Raw genomic sequence first — 25,562 nt, 5'->3', positions numbered from 1 at the left:
GACATATCACCCACTGTAGAAGCTAGTCCTCTTCATAGCGATGTTTCCACCTCTTCTCAAACCGCTTCTTGCCCCTACCCACTTGCGAATCATCTGAAGCATTGATGTCGGAATCAGAGTCTGAATATGCCTTCCTTCTCCTCCTTTTATGCCGCAGATCAGAAGAATCATCATCTGAATGATGGTGACTCCTCCTCCTCCTCCTCTCCTTCCTACTCTTCCTCTTTCTTCACATGCGCTTTAATTCCTGCAATTTATACCTTCAATTTACCTAATTCAGAAAAGTGCGTTCAATTCCTTAAAAAGAAAAATAAAAAAGAAATATAAAAGCACCTTCAAGGTAATCCAACTACCCATACTACTCAAAAGTAATATGAGATTAGAAAGTAAATCAAAATCCAAAATTCTATGAATACATGGGATGGTTAACAAAAAGCAATTAGCACTGGGTTAGCTTTGTATTTACTAGGCATTTCAGCAAAAGCCCAAGCGACAAGAAACATAAATTACATAAGACACCTTAACCTTTAACAAAATAGCATAAAAACTTGTAATGGATTTTGATTATTTCATAAAACTTAGCTCTTTTCCAAAAAGTTAAAGCTAATGTCTCTTTTTTCAGTAAAGGAATCATTCACTTTCTAAAGAAGAGCCAGAGGAACAGCTGTGCCATTTATCATGCAACACCACAGATTCAACAACTTATAGGCCTAATATCCTGATTTTTGCAATACCAAAACCACATTACTGGAAAACTGTTACCACTTAAATATATATGAAACTGCCCATAATTAGAAATTGAATGAGAATGACAAATGTAACAAGACGCAGATGGCATTTATCGGCACAGAAGATAAAAGCAACACCTCACTTCTTTTATGTTCAAAATGAAAGTAAAACATGTTTACCCTGACACACACACACACAAACACACCCCACACACACTCACATACACACACACACACCCCGCACACGCACACACATACACCCCCCCAACACACACCCATACCCACACACCACACACACACTCACACCCACACCCCACACACCCACACACCACACATACACTCATACACACACACAAAAAAAAGATGCACATACAAGGATATAAAAGTCGGAACAAGGGGGGGCATGATTTAGTAAAACTTCTCAAGTTTGTGGTCGCTAAAATTGAAAAAGAAATGCAGTAGCTGATTAGAACATATAAAAATATATATTCGTTGGTATCATGATCTCAACAGAAACTTGCTACTCCAGATCATGATATTTAGAGAGGTTGATCCAGAAGCTGGATAATATTAATCACAAAATCACTGTCCTAATACAATTACATATATAAAACACACGGGAAAATGCTGCAACCTTTTTAATCCAATAATAGCACTAGGTTTAAAAGAGCAGCAATACTTAAGCTCTTCTTGATGCCCACAGTCAGGCTTCCCCCAAAGCATCGAATAGCAACCAACAAGTAAAACAACTTTAAACTCAATAAAATTCCAAAGCATTACTGCAATATTTCAACTAACAGGACCGATCACTTGTCGGAATCAAACCCAGCATACTCAATAAATATCAGAATTCTTACAACTAGAAGAACAAAGCAATTAAAATGATATATTACATTCAACTGAGAAACAATAATTGCACCAAACTAATGCATTGTCCACTAAGCTAAAGTGGTTTTCATCAAGAAGCTCATCAACCATCAGATTAAAGATTGAAAAGGGAACACTTAGCAACAGTTTAGAGGAACCTCAAAAGCACAAGACATATCACCCACTGTAGAAGCTAGTACTCTTCATGCGATGTTTCCTGCTCTTCTTCTAAGACTGCTTCTTGCCCCTACCCACTCGCAAATCATCTGAAGCACTGACGTCGGAATCAGAGTCAGAATATGCTTTCCTGCTCCTCCTTTTATGCCGCAGATCTGCAGAATCATCAAAACAATCATCATCTGAATGATGGTGACTTATCCTCCTCCTTTTCTCCTTCCTAGTTTTCCTCTTTCTTCGCATGCGCTTTAATTCCTGCAATTTATACCTGCAATTTACCTAATTCAGAAAAGTACCTTCAATTCCTTAAAAAGAAAAACAAAAAAGAAATTTAAAAGTATCTTCAACGTAATCCAACTACCCATACTGCTCAAAGGCAACATGAGATTAGAAAGTAAACCAAAATCAAAATTCTATGAATACATGGAATGGTTAACAAAAAGCAATTAGTACTGGGTTAGCTTTGTATTTACTAGGCATTTCAGTAAAAGCCCAAGCGACAAGAAACATAAATCACACAAGACGCTTCAACCTTTAACAAAGTTAGCATAAAAACTTGTAATGAATTTTGATTACTTCATGAAACTTACCTCTCTTCCAAAAAGTTAAAGCTAGTGTCTCTTTCCAGTAAAGGAATCATTCACTTTCTAAACAAGAGCCACAGGAACAGCTGTGTTATTTATCAAGCAACACCACACATTCAACAACATATAGGCGTAATATCCTGGTTTCTGCAATACCAAAACCACATTACTAGGAAACTGTTACCACTCAAATATGTATGAAACTCCCTGTAATTAGAAATTGAATGAGAATGGCAAATGTAACAAGATGCAGATGGCATTCGTCGGCGCAGAAGATAAAAGCAACACCTCATTTCTTCTATGTTCAAAATGGAAGTAAAACATGTTCTACCCTGACACACACACACACCCACCCACCCACACACACACACCCCCACCCCCCCCCCCCACACCCACACTCCACACACACACTCACACCCACACACCACACATACACTCTCTCACACACACACACACAAAAAGACGCACACACAAGGAAATTGAAAAGCCGGAACAAGGAGGGGGCATCATTCAGCAAAGCTTCTCAAGTTTGTGGTCGACAAAATTGAAAAAGAAATGCAATAGTTGATTAGAACATATAAAAATATATATTTCTTGACATAATGATCTCAACAGAAACTTGCTACACCAGATCATGATTTTCAGAGAGGTTGATCCAGAAGTTGGATAATATTAATAATAAAATAATTGTCCTAATATAATAACATATATAAAACACACTCGGAAATCCTGCATCCTTCTTTGCTTCAATAATAGCACTGGGTTTAAAAGAGCAGCAATAGATAAGCTTTTCATGATGCCCACAGGCAAGCTTCCCCCAAAACATCGAATAGCAACCAATAAGTAAAATAACTTTAAACTCAATAAAATTCCAAAGCATTACTGCAATATTTCAACTAACAAGACCGATCGCTAGACGGAATCACACATAGCATACTCAGTAAATATCAGAATTCTTACAACCATAAGAACAAAGCAATTAAAATGATAAATTACATCAAATTGAGAAACAACAAATGCACCAAACTAATGCATTGTCCACTAAGCTAAAGTGGTTTTCATCAAGAAGCTCATCAGCCACCAAATTAAAGATTGAAAAGGGCATACTTAGCAGCAGTTTAGAGGAACCTTAAAAGCACAAGACATATCACCCCACTGTAGAAGCTAGTCCTCTTCATGGCAATGTTTCCTACTCTTCTTTTCAGACCGCTTCTTGCTCCTACCCACTCGCAAATTATCTGAAGCACTGACGTCGGAATCAGAGTCTGTATTTGCCTTCCTTCTGCTCCTTTTATGCCCCAGATCAGCAGAATCATCATCTGAATGATGGTGATTCCTCATCCTCTTCTTCTCCTTCCTACTCTTCCTCTTTCTTCACATGCGCTTTAATTCCTGCAATTTATACCTGCAATTGACCTAATTCAGAAAAGTGCCTTCAATTCCTTAAAAAGAAAAACAAAAAAGAAATAGAAAAGTATCTTCAAGGTAATCCAACTACCCATACTGCTCAAAATCAACATGAGATTAGAAAGTAAACCGAAATTCAAAATGCTATGAATACATGGGATGGGTAACAGAAAGCAATTAGCACTGCGTTAACTTTGTATTTACTAAGGCATTTCAGCAAAAGCCCAAGCGACAAGAAACATAAATCACACAAGACGCCTCAACCTTTAACAAAGCTAGCATAAAAACTTGTAATGGATTTTGATTACTTCATGAAACTTACCTCTCTTCCAAAAAGTTAAAACTAGTGTCTCCTTCCAGTAAAGAAATCATTCACCTTCTGTAGAAGAGCCACAGGAATAGCTGTGCCATTTATCAAGCAACACCCAGATTCAACAACTTATAGGCCTAATATCCTGATTTTGCAATATCAAAACCACATTACTAGGAAACTGTTATCACTCAAATATGTATGAAACTGCCCATAATTAGAAATTGAACAAGAATGGCAAATGTAACAAGACGCAGATGGCAATCGTTGGCGCAAAAGAAAAGGAACACCTCACTTCTTCTATATTCAAAATGAAAGTAAAACATGTTCTACTGTGACACAAACACACACACACACACACACACCCTTGCACACACTCACACCCCACCCACACACACCCACACACACCACACACACACACAAAAAAGACGCATAGACAAGGAAATGGAAACGTCGAAACATGGATAGGGCATCATTCAACAAAAATTCTCAAGTTTGTGGTCGATAAAATTGAAAAAGAAATGCAGTAGCTGATTAGAACATATAAAAATATATATTCCTTGACATCATGATCTCAACAGAAACATGCTACAACGGATCATGATTTTCAGAGAGGTTGATCCAGAAGCTGGATAATATTAATCATAAAGTAATTGCCCTAATACAATTACATATATAATAAACACTCGAAAATGCTGCAACCTTTTTTGCTCCAATAATAGCACTGGGTTTAAAAGAGCAGCAATACTTAAGCTCTTCTTGATTCCCACAGGCAGGCTTCCCCCAAAGCATCGAATAGGAACCAATAAGTAAAACAACTTTAAACTCAATAAAATTCCAAAGCATTACTGCAATATTTCAACTAACAAGACCGATCGCTTGTCGGAATCACATATAGCATACTTAGTCAATATCAGAATTCTTACAACCAGAAGAACAAAGCAATTTAAATGATACATTACGTCATACTGAAAAACAGCAAATGCACCAAACTAATGCATTGTCCACTAAGCTAAAGTGGGTTTTCGTCAAGAAGCTCATCAACCACAAGATTAAAGATTGAATAGGGCACACTTAGCAGCAGTTTAGAGGAACCTTAAAAGCACAAGACATATCACCTACTGTCGAAGCTAGTCATCGTCATGGCGATGTTTCCTGCTCTTTTTCTCAGACCGTTTCTTGCCCCTACCCACTCGCGAATCATTTGAAGCACTTACGTCGGAATCAGAGTCTGAATATGCCTTCCTGCTCCTCCTTTTATGCCGCTGATCAACAGAATCATCAGAAGAATCATCATCTGAATGTTGGTGACTCCTCCTCCTCCTCTTTTCCTTTCTACACTTCCTCTTTCTTCGCCTGCGCTACAATTCCTGCAATTTATACCCGCAATTTACCTAATTCAGAAAAGTGCATTCAATTCCTTAAAAAGAAAAACAAAAAAGAAATAAAAAAGTACATTCAAAGTAATCCAACTACCCATATTGCTCAAAAGCAACATAAGATCAAAAAGTAAATCAAAATAAAAAATGCTATGAATACATGAGATGGTTAACAGAAAGCAATTAGCACTGGTTTAGCTTTGTATTTACTAAGGCATTTCAGCAAAAGCCCAAGTGACAAGAAACATAAATCACACAAGACGCCTCAACCTTTAACAAAGTTAGCAATAAAACTTGTAATGGATTTTGATTATTTCATGAAACTTACCTCTCTTCCAAAAAGTTAAAGCTAGTGTTTCCTTCCAATAAAGGAATCATTCACTTTCTAAAGAATAGCCACAGGAACAGTTGTGCTATTTATCAAGCAACACCACAAATTCAACAACTTATAGGTCTAATATCCTGGTTTCTCCAATACCAAAATCACATTACTAGAAAACTGTTATTACTCAAATATGTATGAAACTGCCCATAAATACCTGAAGGCAGAAAAATAACAGAAACTTGGGCATGTGAATGATTAGTTGTTTACCTGATTAACAATAAGCTACATGTAAGTACAAGCATAAGTCAAGCATCAGCTACAACATATATAACTGATTAATTGTTCCTGAGCAAAAGGACCATTCTCCCTCTTCTATGCGAGTACCCAAAAATCAAGGTGATGCTACAGAAACTACCATGTGATTTAAGGGTGAAAATTATGGAGACCGCTATTAGCAGGTAGGAAATCAAAATGACTAAACACACGAAAATCAGGGTGCAAAACTACAATATTTTGTAGTGGTCGCTGGCAACCAATTCAAGAATTGGTTAGCAAATCATAACCACCCAAGGCATTTATCAGATTTCATCAATCCTCCACTCTTTTTCTCTCACTATATCACATCTAGTAAAGTAAATCAATCCAAGACCACTCTTGCTAACGAGATATATTGAAAGGAAAAAACAAGAGGGACAATGCACTCTCTCCTATCCTGTTATTGCTCTTCGTTTCAATAAATACTCTTTCATATCAGGCAAACGAAAATGAGAATACACATCTATGCAAGCACACAAAAATGTTACAAAGGATATAAATAGACCACAAAGACACACAATACCCGTAATGAGTATAAAATGTTGTGAAACTATGGTGACATCCTGCACGAGAAAAAGGGTTGTGAAGATAGAAATGAAGACATAGAAATTGAAGGAGAATGGAAAATGTAACAAGACGCAAATGTCATTCGTTGGCGCAGAAGATAAAAGTAAAACATGTTCTATCGTGAAAGTAAAACCTCACTTCTTCTGTGTTCAAAATAAAAGTAAAACATGTTCTATCGTGACACACACAAATACACACACACACACACCCCCACACACCCCACACACAAAAAAAATGCACAGACAAGAAAATGGAAAAGTCGGAACAAGGAGGGGGCATCATTCAGCAAAACTTCTCAAGTTTGTAATTGATAAAATTAAAAAAGAAATGCAGTAGCTTATTAGAACATATAAAAATATATTCCTTGACATCATGATCTCAACAGAAACCTGCTACACCAGATCATGATTTTTTAGAAAGGTTGATCCAGAAACTAGATAATATGAATTAGAAAATCATTGCCCTAATACAATTCCATATATAAAACACACCGAGATTCGATCGAACGGAGACGAATCGACGACAAATATGTTCAGCGATTCTTGCTTGAGCCCGCTCTCTATGATCGACAAAAACTCAAATTGAAGGTATAAAAATGTTCGTCTTGAAGAGAGAATTTTAATGGTACCATTGGGCGTCGGAAATTCGTCCGAACGGCGCCGAAACTTGTTTCTAAGTTTCCGGCGAACTACCATATATTTTTTTAATTTTTTAATTAATTTTAATTATATTAATTAAAATATGTTTTAGTTAATTAAGAATATTTTAAATAATTATAATAATTAATTTTTTTTGCTAATTAATAATAATTATTGTAATTAAATATATTTTTAATTAATTAAAAATAATTTTAGATTTAATAATTAACAATTATAAATTATTTGAATTTAAATATAACATAATTTAGTATTTAATATTAAATAAATTTAATATAATTTAATATTTCAATTTAAATTTAATATAGCAAAATTTAATACTTATTTTTAGGATTTGAAATGACAAAAGGAAGACACAAAACAAGCCAAAATGCCCTTTGTATATCATATAGACCCATAGAGGGGTATTTTAGTCCAAATTATCATTAAATACGAACCTAAACTGCAGAAAATGACTACCAAACGCAGCAGACGCGCGTTTCTTCCACTTTCCATTAATTGCTAGCAAAATGGGGGTTTTCTGCTGAATAAAACAAAACAGGAGGGATTTTTTGGCCTATTCTGAAAACAAGGATGGTGTTTTTTACGTACTTTTTAAAACACATGGGGGTTTCATGCATTTTGTCCTTTATAAAATACCAAACTCCTCGTATGCAACCAATATAGAGCTTTTGCCTACACCATCAACCCCAGATCAAGGGCTCAGGGTGGGCACATCAGTGCCAAATGATGTGGCGACACATTAGTATCAATCCCCCAATCGTATTTATGAACGAACCGCATCAATTTGTTAATACATGAGATCAGATGATAGTCGAAAACTCTTATCCATTCTTTAAACTAAAACTCCAGCTAATTACATATTACTTTAAACATTGAATACATATAACACATATACAAACAGACAATAACATCTTAAACATCTTAATTTCTAATGAATTTAGTAAATTTTAGAATATATAAACAGACCCCATGTTAAATCCATTTCTGAACTTAAGAAAGGCATTTTTTACTCATAAATGGCTGTCAACAACACGAATTTTTTATTGTATTGATAATATTTTTAAATTATAGTTATTTTTTTTAATAATGTGTTTATTTATATATTTTATTTTTATTTATAATATATTTTAAAACATAAAAAAATATTTATTATATTTACGAGAGAAGCCGTGAGATAACAGCTAGTTGTTTGAATGTTATGCAAAGTATATATTTTGTCAATCAAATGAAAATCATAAAATAAAAAAATATAAATTGAATCGTAACAGTGGTGGAAATTCAAATCTTAATCTGGATGTATAGCAATATGATTAAAATATCCAATTTTTGGTGTTGACACAACATGCCTTGGTCTAATTTTAAATTAATTATTAAAGTCAGATATTAATATTATCACCGACCCAGAATTCGACCGTTGCAGATTTCAAAACCTAAAGTCGACCGTTGGGGTACAAAAACCGCTCCTCTTCACAGTTTTCCTTAATCTCTTCCCCCCCTCGCTAATATCACTACTTTCTCCACCTTCATCTCAAAATATATGGCCGATCCAGCCGATAACAAATCATCATCATCAATAATGGAGTCGAAGCCTCTGCACCCGCTCCACCAGATCGCCGGAACCCCAACCCACAAGCTCCTCCTCAAGCAATGGCTGAAGGAGGAAGAGCTCATCCTCAACCGGATCTCCCTCAAAGAAACCCAATTGGATTCGACCCGGAAAGAAATCACTCAGCTCTACTCCCTTTTCTTCGTCTTTCACTCCACCGCCCTCCTCCTCCTCTTCAGCGCCGCCTCATATGGAAACGGGCCCCATTTCTGCAGGAAATCATGGATCCCGTCTCTCTGCTCTCTCTTCTGCTCGCTTGGTTTCATATGGGCGATCAGGTACAAGACCGATGTGGAATTTCATCTGGAAAAGATGTTAGAGAGGGAGAAAGAGGACTCCTCGCTGCTGTCTAAGTGCGTGGAGGAGTTGAAGAGGAAGGGAGTGGAGTTTGATTTGCTGAAGGAGGTTGACGCCCTCCGGAGGGCCAAAAGTTTGCGGGTCGAATCCAAGCCTGTCCGGAAATGGTCAGCCCGGGATTTCGTGACCCTGTTTTTCTTTACTGTGTCTTGCTTGGTGTTGGGTCTCACCAGAGTTATATTGTGCAGTTAACGTGTGCTTTGTTTTGGCCATCGTGGAGTCGTCGTCAGAGTTTATTTATTCCTATTGTTTCTTGGACTATGATATCCGGCAGAACATACTGCGATCTGCTATTAGGGTGGTAGCTAGGTCGGAGAAGTTGCAGAACTCTCTGTTCTGCTTTTGCTGAAGAAATCATGGAAATTGTGTTGAATAAACGTTTGTGTAGTAAATTTTAATACTATGGGAATTCGTTTGTTTTTTTCTCTTGTTATTTTTGTTGGTGTGTTACGTTTTATGGTTTCTTGGTTTAATTCTGAATAAAGTTAGGAATATTCTGATAGTATTATGGATGCAGTTTCAAGAATCAATATATCATAGGAGAATAATGGAAACTCTGCTGAGGAAAGCAAAAGCTTTAAATTGTCCAAAGCTTTTCTCACGTACACAAACAAAACAAAGAATGTCTTGCTATACAGAGAGTCCTTGACTCCATCATCTGCCGGAACCAATCCTGTCAGGAAGAATGGGTATTGCAGGATTTTCATGTGAATGAGCGTAATCTGTTGTGGTGGTGGTTCCACTTTTCGAGTTCATATAACTAGTATTAGACTTTGATGTTGAAGTCTCCCCCGTGGCGCTCATCATAAAAGTAGTCACATCACTAAAGTTCCAGTCGGTAAGGTACCCAGGTTTAGAAATAACAGAGGGCACCTCAATGTCTCCGGAGAGCATTGCAACCACACGGGACATTGGGGGCCGTAAAGCTGGGGATGCTTGCGTGCATAAAAGAGCCACATCGATGACCCTTTGCACTGTTTTGGCATCATATTGATGTAAAGTTGGGTCCACCAGCTCCATGTCCCTGTTGTCTTCGTGAAGATTCCAAACCTGAAAAAGCATGTCAAACATTCTTTACAACCAACATAAAAAGGATTAGCTGGACTTTGTTGTTTAATTACTTTCCGACTGCGGACCTCATCAGACCAAATTCAACCAATCATGTCGGAAATTTTTGTGCTAGTCGCTCGCCTTCAGTTGAGTTGGACTATGTAAAATGATATCGGAAGGATTATTTATGTGATTGGTGCGGCACAAGGATTCAAACTAGAACACATACCCATTCAAGAAGATATATCATGTCATCTTCCAAACCCAAGTTCGAATTCGGCCTTCCAGAGATAATCTCCAGGGCTACAACTCCAAAACTGAATGTATCCGCCTTTTCAGTAAGACGTCCAAGCATAGCGTATTCTGGTGCTACATACCCTCTACACGAGCAAAACAATTAAAGAACTCAATTATGCACTCATTAATTCCATCTAATTGAAGTTGAAATTGCTATGAAATGAATCTCAAATTTGTGAATATATCTTACACTGTGCCTGCAATTCGAGTGCTTATATGGGTCATACTGTCATCATATAACTTGGCCAAGCCAAAATCTGAAATTTTGGGTGTGAGATTAGAATCAAGCAGGATGTTGCTGGCTTTCACATCTCTGTGAACAATTCGTACTCGAGATTCCTCATGAAGATAAGCAAGACCTCTAGCTACTCCCAAGCATATGTCGTAACGGGTTGCCCAGTCGAGATATAAGCTTTTACCCTCTGTCCCATCAGAGCAGATCAATTTAATCTATAGTGCAAAAAACTCTTTTATAACATATAGGCATAAAGCCAATTTACCAGCTCCAAATAATAGTTGATCAAGACTCTTGTTCTTGAGATACTCATAAACAAGCAAGCGTTTATCTCCCTCAATGCAGCAACCGTACAGTTTCACAAGGTTACGATGTTGCACAGCAGATATAGTCGCAATCTCTGCCAAAAACTCAGTCTTCCCTTGACGTGATGCCACGGACAATTGTTTAATGGCAACTACTCTTCCATCTTCAAGTGTTCCCTGTAAATCTCAATAAAGTGAATAAATTACTCGTTACACTCTGTTTCATGGGTAAGAAAATAAATACATGATAACCATATCAACTACAGAAGTTCGTAGCAACATGCAGAACTTGTTGATTCATGCAGTAGATATCATGCATTATCTTTTCTCTCCCTATTTTTCATTTAATTTCAATGTGCATATGACAGCCTAATTTTCGATGGATCGTTTCCTGGTCCCATGTTATGTATGTGGGACTTATCGCTTATCATTTTTATAGTCTAAGAACTTGTAATAGCATTTACCTTGTAAACAGGTCCAAATCCTCCCTCGCCTAGCTTATTAGCAACATTAAAGTCATGCGTTGCAGTTTTAAGTTCGGCATAACTGAAGGTGTAAGGTCGCACATCAAACCCTGATAACTCTGCAAATGCACAAACAAATTTCGTAGAGATAATCCTCTCTTGTTTAATAGAATGATACTTCCACAAATTCAGTTGGTTCTCATTGTGGACGCTTTCAGAATGTAATCATAAACCATTAGAAATGTTAGCAAGATATTCTTTAAATGCCTCCGCACAAGAAAACAAATTCATCTCCTTTATTACCTTCATCCTCAAACTTTTTCTGCATTTTTCTTCTCCGAAAGGCATAATATATTGCAGCTAGAGAAAGAAAACTTGCAGCAGCAACTGCAACAGTGATCCCCACAATCAGACCAGTCCGGTTCTTGTTCCCACCAGGAAGATTCCCTGAGACAGAAGGTCTGAAATCTGCCAAAATACTTAGTGGTCAGTACTGGCATTGGATTTGAGAAAACAAACTCACAAAACTTCTTGGATCCATTCTGTCTGAATTTGCACATACCTGGAGTTGCACTTATTGCTGAAATTAAAGGTCCATATGTACCAGAGAAAGGTATACAGCAAGTCCCTTTTCCTGCCCAAAAGAAATGGATATCGATATAGTTTTCCGATACCTGAACTTTGAATTCCCTCACAACAGCTCTTAAGAAGGTTCCATTGGCCTCTCTTAGTATGTCAAAGTCTTTCATTACCAGATTACCCTGAAGCAAATAAATGTCTTTCAATTGGTGTCAGTAAATAGAGTCCATTTGAATCACATCTCAAAAGTACATTCACATCAGTAAGTTTCTACTTTAACACAGACCTGGACATAAATATCAAAAACACGCCTTCCAATACTCCTCCAAGTCCGAGTGCCTAGAATTATTGTCTCAGCAAACAGGAGTCTGACAGTGTAATTACCATTCTCCAGGCCCAAGCCATAGTATCTTAATGATCCAGCTGAAATTCGAGCAATTTGGAACAAAGACGAATCCAAGGTATTTGTAAATTGTGATAGAGAGGTGCTTGTATATTGTGGACTGGTACTATCAGCAGGCAGACCAACATTGCTGACTGCCCATCTCCTCGTAGGGGTCACATAATGTGTTGCTGGACCAAGAGTCTCATTATCCCTCTCATATACAATCTGATCGGAAGACAGAATCTGCATCCCACCACAGTTAATTGCAAAGCTGGAATCTGGACAACAACATCCAGAAATTACACGTAATTATCAATGATATTTACTTTGTATAAGATGTAAATAATCTTAGTGATGCAATGTATTGCCTCATGCCGCAGACTAATTAGAATGCATGTATTAGAATGCAATCTTGTAACTAACATTTCTCTGCGTTCTGAACTAAACTCTGTAGGCCTAGTTGATCTGATGAATACATGGTTCAACGGGTGGGTTATTAAATAACTGTGAGTAAAGGGTAAATTATAGCGAGCTCCCGTAAAATTTTGTAAAATTACGAGTACCTCTCGTTATTAGGGAAATTACCAATATCCCTAATATTTGATAAAATTATGTAATCCTTGAATAGAGGCCTGAAATTGTCATTTAAAAAAAAAAAAACGAAAATTGTAAAAAAAATATCCACTTAATCCATAAAAAAAAATTTAGAAAAATTTTATAGAATAAGTAAAATTATAATTCATAATCCACAAGAGCAGTTTGGTCAGATCACTTCAAAATTGATAGAAACCCAACAGAGACAAAGGGATGGGGCTAGTTGTTGTAGGGCCGTTAAAATTAAAACGGTATTAGTAATTTTCCAAACAACACATGGGTATTTGTTTATAACAAATTTTAAGGAAACTCGTTGTAATTTACCCTTCTTTTTTTTATTTCTTCTTTTATGTGCCTTAGCCTATAAGACGATAGCAAAAATTTCCACGACAAAAACCATACACTTTTTGTTTTGCAATAATTCCTAATAATGTCATTAACACTCAAAATCATTTACTGTAGTCGAAATAAAGATCACTTACAAATAGGAGCTCCTCGACTGCAAGGAAAATTCCGCTGAAGACAATTCAATCCAAACCGCAAAGCACTATAAAGCAAAAATAAAATAAGTTATGACCAATGGATACGAGTAAATGAGAATAAAAATCTAAATGAAAGTTTCATGGTATGTGTATATATAAATTTATTCACCTGCCATTAGAGGGACTAATGGTGAAGTTGTTTGCAACCAAATTACTAAACCAAAAAAAAGATGCTGATGTCAGCGTGAGCTATAACAGTTTAAAGGATGAATAAACATCATAATAGGCAATTATGAATGTAAAATATACAGGTTTGTTCAATCATACAGCTGTAAGTTCTGCTCGCTGACCCAAGACGGAAAGCTTCCTGATAATTCATTGTATGATAAGTCTCTGCGAGAAAATACTAGGATGTTAGGCCTGCATGCCTTGGACTTGTGTCTTTGGAGAACATGTAAAATTGAAAACATAGACTTGATCTAGTTTCAATAGTATCCTTGCTAAAGAATCTTAACATCCCACCAAAGAAGCGAGTACCGTGAAAGCTTGAATACTCACATATTCCTAAGAAATGGACTCTTCTGGGATGACAGTGATCCGGAGAACCGGTTATTGCCAAGATACCTGAAGATTTGAGAAGGCAAATTAAGTAGCTTTCTTAGGTTATTGCCTCTTTTTGTTTGGCTAGGAAAGGGGTCTCCGGAACTGAGCTTTTTAACCATAAGTAAGGAGTTGAAATTAATTACAAGTTAGTGAGAACCCTGTGATTGAAAAGTGAATCTGGAATTCTTCCCCTCAAATTGTTGAAGCTCAAATCCCTGAACATTGAATCAACACATTTGTGGGAGATTAATACATAACTGGGATCTAAGTGTATAATCAGCTGTATAAGATTTCAAGCTCATATCAGTGTAACAACTTTCATGCTGTGGTCTCCAACATGCTTCGAGGAAGCATAACGTTAAAGTGATACTTACAGGAGAGACAAACTCGGAAGTTCACCCAGAAATGAAGGTATGGAACCAGAAATATTATTGTTCCGCAGAACTCTGCGAACAAGTCTCAGTCATTAGTTTAGTGGCCGATGATTAAAAGTCAAGACAGTTATGGTATCAACTTATTTAGTGGAACTGGAAGCTATGCTTTATATCCTTACAAGGTAGCTAAAGAAGTCATATTTCTGAGGAAGTCGAGCGAAGGGATGCCATTAGACAGTTCAGTTATCCTCCTAAGCATCAAAACCGAACAAAAAAAATATAGCTTTTGCAACGTGAAAGAAATAGATATATTATGAAAAATACGAAGAAGAAGATGACACTCACAAGTCATTCAAAGAGGTTAAACTTGAAAACGATGGTGGTAGTAGACCCTGAAATGAATTTCCGTGAAACCTCCTGCAGCCATATAATGAGAAAGTGATTCCCAAGCTATAAAATGATAGATAAAGCATTAATCAAAAACATATAGAAATGGGGAAGAAAAATGGATACACTCTCACAGTTGAATGAGGTTTGACCAATTTCCAATGAAGTCAGGTATCTGGCCTGTGAGTTCAGTGTCTGACCCCCACCTAAATTCCCAACGATGATTTCCAATGGAAAAAATCATCAACAAATTCAAATCAAATGATTATTTTTCCATGGGTTGAGGGAAGTAAAGGAGAAAGATAATTTTATTTGTGCTCTCACACTCTCTCCAAGCTCCGAAGATTAGCAAATGTTGGAGGTATTTGTCCACTAACTCCAGAGCTATCAAAATATCTGGCAAAGATGAAAGATAAACTTAAGTAAAAGGTTAGCCAGAGTATTTCTGCTCTCCGGAAAATGAAACCGTATGTGGCTCGAAATGACAGGACGAATCGAGATGAACAATGTAAACGACAATTTGGTTACAGGTCAGGATTGATAAGAGTGAATAAATCATCATAAAATATGGAGCTTAAAGAAATGAATTACTCATAATTAAACTTCCAAGGTTGAGTTTATTCAGAATTCAAACAAATCTTGAGAACTATATAGACTTACATCTGTGCTAGTCGTGACAGGTTCCCAAGTTCAGCAGGTAAAGGGCCAGATAAGTTGTTTCTGTTAAAGCTCCTACACATAAACAAATGCATTAACACAATGTAAGAATATGTTTAGTACAATGAGAAATTTCAACTCGATCACGTGGATGAATGGAACTAAAGGGACACACAATGATCTTAAGTCAGTCAACAGTCCAAGTTCTCTTGGAACCTCCCCTGACAATGCATTTTCCCCAAAGCTCCTAAAAGCATGTCAACACACTTGATTGAGAATGAATTCCAAGACACAAATATGAAAAAAAAACAAATAGAAAAAAGAAGATTCATACAAGTACTGCATGCGATTGAGAATGCCAATTGATGCAGGAATTGGACCGGTTAAATAATTTCGGGCTAAATTTCTGCATAAAAGAGAAGAGCCTAGAAGTTAATATTATAGCATACATCTTTCTTATTAATAATATGATATACCAAAATAAAACCCATATCGAAATTAAACATACAGATCATCCATATAGGTCAAGTTCCAGAGCTCGTCTGGAATTGTACCGGTAATATCCAATTCATAAACTCTCCTGAAAAGAAGGACACAATCAGTCAATTGTACCACCTGGACTAAGTAATTGAAGTAAGTAAACTTGAATGTATGTATGTAAACCACTTAAATTAAAAATAAGAAAAAAAATAACTCACTGTTAAAAGGTCTGGATATAATATTTCAAAAATTTCTACTTACAGAGCAGTAATGTGGCAAGTAGTCCGATTGTTGTAGGTGCAGTCACATTTAATGCCCGGATTTAAGGTTATAATTTCTGTATCATCAATGGCTACACCGCTACATAATTCACCACTAATATTCCAATTATTTGTAGCTGAAATCCTCCATCGTGCAAACATGGCATTGAGAGCTCTTGCTGTGGATCAAATCAATTACCACTAAGCATAAAACAAAGTTTAGGACAGGGGCCGGTGAAAGACTTATGTCGTATCCTGGGAATATTAGAAAAGCATGAAAGGAAATGGAAAATTGCATTTCGGCTTTTCAAGAATAGGTATAATTGATGCAGCCCAGGGCATGAATCTCAGTATGTTCATATCTATCTAACGGTTACTAAAAGAGCATCCACCTCTACAACTTTAGATTGTGTATATCAACTAATTATATGGTTTAACTTGGAAATAAGGAATCACAAGTAATCTTGTTGTTTTAATTTTAATATATTGCAGATGCGTAGCTTGGACAGCACAAGATCTCTGGACATGTTACAATGATGAAATTTTGAGTTTCAGTATTATCAAAAGTAAGATAGCTTGTCTGGTATTATTTCAATGTATCTTAAAAAAATAAGAGCTCAATTGGAAGTGTTCGGGACATTACATTGAAGAGTGTCAATGAGTTCTTATAAATTCAATCTTAATTAATAGAGGAAAATAGGTAATAACAAGGAAGATGAAATTTTCATCAGTGTGAACTATGACGTGAAGAAAAGTCTATTATAAGCTACAGTGCGAAACTCAATGAGAAATCAAATGTGTTCACAACAAAGAAAACAACTGCTTTAATTACTAGTAAATTCTTCACACATTGCATGAATTATAAGTGTTTTAACAAAAACATTAAACTTATGTAAAATAATATTACATATATAATTCAATAAATCAAAGGATGTTCTAGTTCTTGCGATAAAAGATTATGGATGAATAACCACAATTTCTGTTAGTATTATATGTGAATACTTTTTATTAATATACTTTTCATTAGTATTTTTTAGGATAATTTATTCTTTTGATGCATGAATAAATTACATAACTTTGTCTAAAATATAATTGTAATTAACAGTTTACATACTCAAAAGTATTTGTACGTACTTGTTATGATTTTATGCATAATTACATCGTCCTCCCTTGAGTTTTGGTGTAATTACACGTACACCGCTGTAGTTTGAAAAATTACATCTAATACCCTAATGTTTGAGCCAAAATTCATCGAATTTGCTGATATAGCAAAAAGAAATTAAACGAAAATCATTACTAACTTATTACAGGTCAACCAAAAATTTTTTTCTAACTACTCTTACAACGATGAGATATATCTCCTCACATGCATTAGTGTGTCAAGATGTATAAGGATAGTTCACTCCAAAAAAAATTATTTGACCTCGAATAAATCAACAATAAGTAAATTGCGGGTAAATATGAATTTTCATTCAAATTTTTTTTTTGGCTAATATTAGCAAATCAGGTGAATCTTGATAATGAAGAATCTATCTGTTAGATAGAGATACTAGATGTAATTTCTCAACCTACAAGAGTCTGCATATAATTACACCAAACTGTTGAACTAATTTTGCAAATTTGCCTCATTGGGACACATACAGATCAGATTAGAAAGGAAAGACCAACCACCAAAACAGTAGGGCACTCGTTTCTAATTTTATCTGAACAGATAATAAGCTGACTTGGTTGTCTTTTGACACAAATACAATGAACAAGTATAGAAATAAAAATTGAAAAAAAGAATTAACTAACTGAAAATTTAGTAATTGTTTTTAATTTTCCTAATCAACCCTCCCAAAAGAGTAAAGTTCCGTAAACCGGAAATAATTACAAAAAAATCATCATAATCATTCGTGTAAGGTGTTCAGAAAACAAAGCACAAAAAAAGACCTCATTCGTTGGGCGTACCTTCAAGAGGATCGGTGGTGGCCGTAGTAGTTCTATTCTGAGCTCCGGCGGTGTCCATCAGTCGGCCAAAGGCGACCAAAAAGCACACGACCAGCAAGCGCCGCCGTGAAATTAGAGGCGGCGCCGCCGCCATGTGAAATATATATTTGTGAGAAACTAGAAGTGATTACTGCTTCTTTTGAATGAATAGAAGAAATATGAGGAAAGAGCTGTACACATCGTGTGGAAGGAGATACATAAAAATACACACACACACCCCGCATATATGTATGCGTACATTGAACTATCTATGTATGCACGGGAAATTAATTTTTACGACTAATGATTGCTAATGTATCTTTGGGATATAGGACAGTCACTTATTACAGTTAGGCCCTTTCAGAAATTGAAATTATACTTTCTCCCAAATAAAACTTTAAATTACACTTACACTTATTTTGAGAATTTTTTTATTTACAAGTGTAATACTTGTATCAGGATTTGAACGAAAAATATTAATACTAGCAAAAGATTTCCATAAAATTCCTAATTTTACACCTCATTTTGGATTCTGTATAAATTATTGAACGTGTGACTAGTTTTTCATTAATCAACAACTATTTTTTATCCGATATCATTAATTTCGAAACAATATTGACACGAAAATCTTTTTAATTAACTTTACATATATTACATTTACCTCCTTATAATATAAAAATATAGTTAAAATGTTTTTATCAATAAATTATACGGAATGCTGAATGAAGAGAAATGTAAAGTTTATGTAAAATTTTGCCGACATCAATATTTTTCATCCAAACTTTAATGGAAGGGGTATAGACTTATAAATAGAAAATTCTCAGAAAATGTGCAAGTGTATTGAAAAAAAAAAAAACTAAAGGAAAGAGTAATTTCACATATTTAACGGGGTCTAAGGATAATCAGGTCGAAATCTTTCAAAATACGTATAGAACACTCCAGAGACCAAAGTGTTGTTGAATATTAAATGAAGGATAAAATAAAAAAATTATGTAAATCTTTTTTTATAATGTCAAAATTTTTCGTTCAGACTCTAATGAGAGTAAGTCGGGCATAAACAAATAATTCTCGGAAGGAGGCATAAGCATAATTCTAAAACTTTTTTTGAAAGGAAAGTATTCTTTCATATTTTCAAAACGGATCAATATATAACAATCCTTTGTGTGAAGGGCATTTTTTGTGGCTCTCACACATGCATACATGAATAGAACATGTATGAGAATGAACAAAACATGAACTAGGTATGTCCCGTTCTTATGTCATACTTGTATTTCAGTCCATCCAACTGACTTGAAGAGTCGTCGGAAGATTATGACCAAACCCGATGAGAATGAGTGCATACGACGCGTACAAACACAGATTTGGACATAAAAATAAAGACACTGAAATTTAACGTGTGGGTGGGAGTGCCGGGGGCCGGGGCCGGGGCCGGGGCGTGGAATTTTCAAGCGTGGGGTGAAGACAGTGTGCATGATGGTCAGTATTCGTTACCGGGGGCGGCGTTCTTGACTTCTTATATATTATCCTTGTCAATTTGTCTCAAGTTTTTATTATTTTTTGGTTGTTTGGGGGGATTATTAGGTAAGAATTATGGAAGAATAAGGGTCTTTTCGAATAAAAAACCTCCACTTGAACTTTTGTAATTATAAAAGAAACTAATGGGCCAATGTATTTTCTTGGCACAAAGTTGTTTCTAATACTTTCATTCATGTTCATACATATATATAAATATAAAATATTATTAGTTATGTAATTGTGACATTTTGATTTTTGTATCTTTTATTTTTTTAAAATTAAAATTATTATTTGTATTATTCTTTTTTTTTAAATAAAAAAAATTAGACTTGCATGCAAAGCGTTGACCTCCCTTGATTTTTTTTTTTCATGTGGAGACTCCCCTTGCACGAAGATTGCTAATGAATCTCTTCGGGGATGCAGCTAACCTAAGTCAAATAAAATTTATTAGGATATTATCTATCTAATTTGATAATTGTAATTTCACAAAAATATTAAGAATAAAACTCAAAATTTAATTAAATCAAATGTTATAAGTTGATCATTATTAATAGATTCATATAAAGTGAAAATTGATCAGCATTGTTAATAAAATTCAAATGTATAGATTTAAATTAAAAGTCATGTTGTATGAGGAATATTAATTATATTTTAACTAATCAAAAAAAAAAAAAAAGGACAACTTTATATTGTCATTTTCCCCGACATAAACTGTGGTGTGTGTATATATATAGAGTGGGGCAATTGGGATGTGGGACAACTAATTAAAACGTTAATTAACAAGCAAGTTGTGATAGTTCTAATAATTCAAATTTCAAATATCAAATAAGGCGGCGAGACGATCACAACTCGTACTCACCTCAAGTGTAACTAATTTGGTCACGATAAGGTTGTTTGAACCTTGCAAGAAGTACAACATCCGTTGACTTATTGGATTTTATATATGTTATATTATTTTACATAAGTTTGATATTTTTCTATAAATATTTATAATTCACACAACCTGAGTATATTTTACTAGTAATGCTGTTGTTTTCTTGGTCATGGACTCATTTGATTTCTCATTTTGTTTGGTACCATAGTATATAGTTCACACTCATGAAATTTCAAATGTCAAACTTTTGGTCAACTTAAGCGGTTACACGGACGGATGTTCTAGTATTTGAAAAAATTAAAAACATAATATCTCATGACTTAATTTCTAAATATATTATATTAACAAAAGACCTGCCTATTTACAGGTTTTTCACATGCATGTTTCAGTCTTTAAAAACATTAAAAAAAATCTATTTTAATTGGTTTTATGCATTACAAGAAAAAAAAAAAAGAAAGATTGGGTCAATAGCAACAAAAAAATTAGCGTCGAGCTAATTATTAACAAGTAATATTTTTTATTGTTAATTTATATTATTTAATACAATAAATTTATTTACTAATGAATTTAACAATAAAAGTTTGCCTGCTAATGAATTTAGCAACGAAGTATATATTGAATAATATAGATTAGCAACGAAAATTTACTTTTCTAACTTGCTCGACGCTGATATTAGCATCAACTTTTTTTGTAACTATTGAGCCATTTTCTTGTAATGATGCAGATTGAAGTATAAATTATAATGGTTTAAATTTTTTATATTATTATTATAATTCAAATAATGTCATCTTTACTATTTATATTAAGTATTTATGTCATATATATAATTGTAGATATATAACACGAAATATAAATAACATATTTAAAAGATAGGGTGAATAGCAATTTACCCCTGTGATATTGAAAATGAGCATATTACCCTCCTATGAAAAAAAATATAGCAATTTATCTCCTTGTGCTTTTTAAAATGAAGTTATTTACCTCCTTATACATGGAGGTAAATTGCTTCATTTTAAAAATTATAGGGGGTAAATTGTTGTATTTTAAAAAATACATGAAGGTAAATCACTATTTATTTTTTTCATAAGAGAATAATTTGCTCACTTGTAATATACAATGAAGTTGCTTGCATTTTTCCTTAAAAGATACAGTAAAACCTCTATAAATTAATAAACTCTCTAAAATAATAAAATCTTCCGGTCCCGACTTGGGTCTTTGTAAAAAATTATCAAATTCGATAAGATAATAAAATAATATTTTTTTGAAAAATTCCTTTATAAATATTAGGTCCCATTAAAACTCTAAATTAATAATTCATAAATATTACAATTATAAATATTATGATAATTTACTAAAATGTGAAGTCTGTAATGCTTTACGCATTTGATCATTCATGGATGATTTTGCGATGCCTTTTAGATGAGAAGACATGGTTGGGTGTTATGAATTATTTTATTATCATATTGAGATTTATGTAGTATATGTTTCATTCATCATGCATGAATATATTTAATTGGGTATAATAGTTATTTAAGTGCAACAAATTAATGTAAACATGTATATTTAAGTTATTCCAATGAATTGATACATTTATCTATGAATATAATAGTTAATTGTAAATAATGAATTGATATTATACATGAATATATTTAATTAGTTATAAAAAATTAATTGATGCATGAATATAATCAATGAAACATATATGAATTTATTTATTTTCAATACATATGTACTAAATTTGTTGAATTTAAAAAATCTCTCTTTTAATTAATAAAATATTAATTTATCGATAAATTAATATCTTTCTAAATTAATAAAATTTCATGGTCCCAAAGTTATTAATTTATAGAGGTTTTACTGTATATCTAATTTAATTTGTAAATGAACTGGGTTCAGATCAAACGATCAAAAAACCTCACTGTAATTATGTAGCAGTTTTAAGAATCATGCAAAAATATTTCTGACAAGTCCCAGAAAATACGGATTGAAATTTTTATTTGATGCCCATTCCATCTTTTATTCCAATTAAACAAAATTACCTAAAAATATGGAACAAACACAGCTTTAAACTGTCCGTACCAATCTTGCTATACACAATCTTGAATCAATCATCTGCCGTCAGAGGTGAATTCACGTAACACAAAAACAGTTGTTGGTGTTGAAGCATCAACTGCCATGGTCGCACTTCTCTTTTTCTTTTTCTTTTTTTTTTAAGTATGGTCTGTGCGAACGCAGACCCTCTCTATCACAAACTATGATGCGCGACCACCTGAACGAGCCTTAGGGGATCAACGCCCCTCCTAAGTGCAATGAAGATCTCCAACCTAAGCAGTGTGCCTTCTTTATCACCGGTCGACCGCGTACAGGTAAATATGGTTGCAGTCGTTGTTGAATTCGTAAAACGATTCGTCACTTTTTGGAATTACTAGGCAAGGGATCTGACTTTGATCCATGTGGGCTTCGAGATTGTTCATTAAAATTTGAAGTACGACGTAATACAAATAAGAATTTTGGTATCAGATACGTCCACTTCAACTTTTGTTATAGAGATATTAATGCGTCAATGGATTATTTAGCACCATTGAATCAACTGTCACTGCTACTTAATTTTTTGTTTTTTTTCATATTTGTCTTACTTTTTCTAGAATCGATACATATAATTTTGTAACTCATGTTGCATTCAATTTCTCTAGCAACTACTTAATAATTATGTGATCACACAATAGTTGGTTACGGTTCATAAACAAAAAAAATAGCAAATTACTCCTTCGTGTTTAAAAAATTAAAGTAAATTACCCTCTATCAATAATTTTAGATATGGGAATAATTTGCATTATTTTTTAAAAGACAGAGTATAATTTGTCATTTTAATTTTTACAGGAGATTTTTTACTTATTTTTCATGTCACATAGGAATAAATTGAAAAATATTGTACTTCGTTCTTTCTTTTTTTTTTGGGGGGGGGGGGGTGTAATTTATAAAAGAAAGTGATTTTGTGCTCTACAATGTTTAGATAGTAACAATTTTCTCTAAAAAAACTTTTTGAAATTGTACTTGTATCCCCTTCGAGAAATTTTTATTTAATTACAATTGTACCTCTTCTATTAGGTTTTGGATGGAAAATATTGATATTAATAAAATTTTATATAAAATTCTAATTTTACGTTTCATTCAATATTTCGTATAAATTACAAATATAAAATATTACTAGGACATCTTCATGAATAAATTATAGGAGATGCTGGATGACGTGTAAAATTAGAAGTTTATGTAATTTTGTTATGATGTCAGCAACTTTCGTTCAAACCCTGATGAAAAGGGAATATAGTTGTACATGGAAAATTCTCGGAGGGGTGCTCGTGTAATTTCATAAGTTTATTGGGAAAAATTGTAATTTTACATTTTTAACGGGGTAGTGCAAGTGTAATTAACCCTATTCTTTATGTTTGATGGGTTGTCGGAGAAGAGCAATGGTCTGGTATTATGGTTGAAGTCTGTCTGGGTGAAGGGAAGTTGGCAGACCAAGTAAAGATATATTGAATTCATCGTATCTACCCTCACCAAGTCTCTGAAGAATCATGGGTTTGGCTGGATTTCCAGGTGAATAAGCTTCATCTGCTATGGTGCTTCCACTTGTTGCTGAGTTCATTTAATCAGTATCAAACTTTGGTGTTGAGCCATTGGCATTAGCAACGAAAGTAGTTGCATCGGTAAAATGGATCTTGAGTGCTTATGTGGGTCTTTGTTTTCGTCATATAATTTGGCCAAACCAGGGGTGAGATCAGAATCATGCAAAATGTTGCTGGTCTTTACATCTTTGTGAACAATTCGTAATCGAGGTTCCTCATGAAGATAAGCAAGGCTTCTAGCTACTCCCAAACATATGTGGTGACGTTCTTTCCAAGTCGAGATATATGTCCATATCGGCCTAAAGCTAATTTACCAGTTCCAAACAAGAGTCGATCAAGGCTCTTGTTCTTGAGATACTCATAAACAAGCAACTGTTCAAATTCATTAAAATAAAGTTCGAAATTAGAGTTGGAGGATTTAAAATCCTTTAAATTTAGAATTATTTAAATATATTTGAGGAATTTGTTATTAAGGATTTCAAATTCTTCAATTCAAATGCAATCTAAGTTCTTTTAAGGTTCGACATAAGTATGAATATCTCTTTATTGTTTGAAACATTACAACTATCTTTTTTATGTTTAATGAAATTATGTAATTTTTAGATACATGTTTTGAATTGTACAACCACTACAAGAGAGCAGGCTATCAGAGACGAAAATCAAAGACGAAAATATATCCGTCAAAAAAATTTAACCTTTCAAAGACGGATTTAACGACGGAAAATGTTTCCGTCTTAAAATTATAAAATAAATCTTTATATTAACTGAATTTTTTACGAATAGAAATTTTTGGGAAAAAATAAAAATATAAAAAGTATTCCGTCTTTGATTCCGTCTTTGACTTGATAATAAAACAAAAAATTTAAGACGGAATATTTCCGTCTTAGATTCTCAAAATCTAAGACGGAATTAAAGATGGATTCAAAAAAATATATTTTTTTTATTTCCGTCTTTTATTCCGTCATTACTTCCATCTTTATTTCATATTTTTATAAATAAAAATTAAAAATAAATTTTGTTTTTTTAATAATATTAAAAATTTATTTTTTTTAATAATATTATTTTTTAAAAATTATTATTGTTAGTAAAAATAAAATTAAACCTCAAAATCCCCAATTGCATGTTTTCCCCAAATTGCAGTCA

General features: G+C 34.0%; 2 protein-coding genes across 2 annotated transcripts; one reads left to right on the top strand and one right to left on the bottom strand.

Annotated features, from left to right (window-relative positions):
- The first annotated feature begins 8,778 nt into the window (after nt 1-8,778).
- On the top strand, nt 8,779-9,714 carry LOC105155212 (uncharacterized). The gene has a single exon (XM_011071082.3). It carries the CDS (start codon nt 8,856-8,858, stop codon nt 9,471-9,473), a length of 618 nt encoding a protein of 205 aa, XP_011069384.1. The 5' UTR covers nt 8,779-8,855; the 3' UTR covers nt 9,474-9,714.
- A 127-nt stretch (nt 9,715-9,841) lies between these two features.
- LOC105155211 (putative LRR receptor-like serine/threonine-protein kinase At1g56140) lies at nt 9,842-18,676 on the bottom strand. Its single transcript, XM_088877051.1, has 24 exons — nt 18,384-18,676; nt 16,435-16,612; nt 16,202-16,273; nt 16,028-16,099; nt 15,869-15,940; nt 15,697-15,768; nt 15,361-15,432; nt 15,171-15,242; nt 14,995-15,066; nt 14,829-14,900; nt 14,650-14,721; nt 14,419-14,490; nt 14,231-14,296; nt 14,000-14,065; nt 13,842-13,886; nt 13,673-13,737; nt 12,498-12,874; nt 12,195-12,393; nt 11,936-12,100; nt 11,633-11,751; nt 11,129-11,345; nt 10,819-11,050; nt 10,561-10,711; nt 9,842-10,331 (listed from the first exon to the last, which is right to left on the bottom strand). Exons 1-24 carry the CDS (start codon nt 18,514-18,516, stop codon nt 9,936-9,938), a joined length of 3,129 nt encoding a protein of 1,042 aa, XP_088733177.1. The 5' UTR covers nt 18,517-18,676; the 3' UTR covers nt 9,842-9,935.
- Between the last annotated feature and the right edge of the window lie 6,886 nt (nt 18,677-25,562).

Source organism: Sesamum indicum, linkage group LG13, assembly GCF_026168435.1.
Source record: "Sesamum indicum cultivar Baizhima isolate 11 linkage group LG13, ASM2616843v1, whole genome shotgun sequence".
Lineage (NCBI taxonomy): Eukaryota > Viridiplantae > Streptophyta > Magnoliopsida > Lamiales > Pedaliaceae > Sesamum > Sesamum indicum.
The sequence above is the reverse complement of the archived record's forward strand: the minus strand, read 5'-3'. Positions and strand labels throughout refer to the sequence as shown.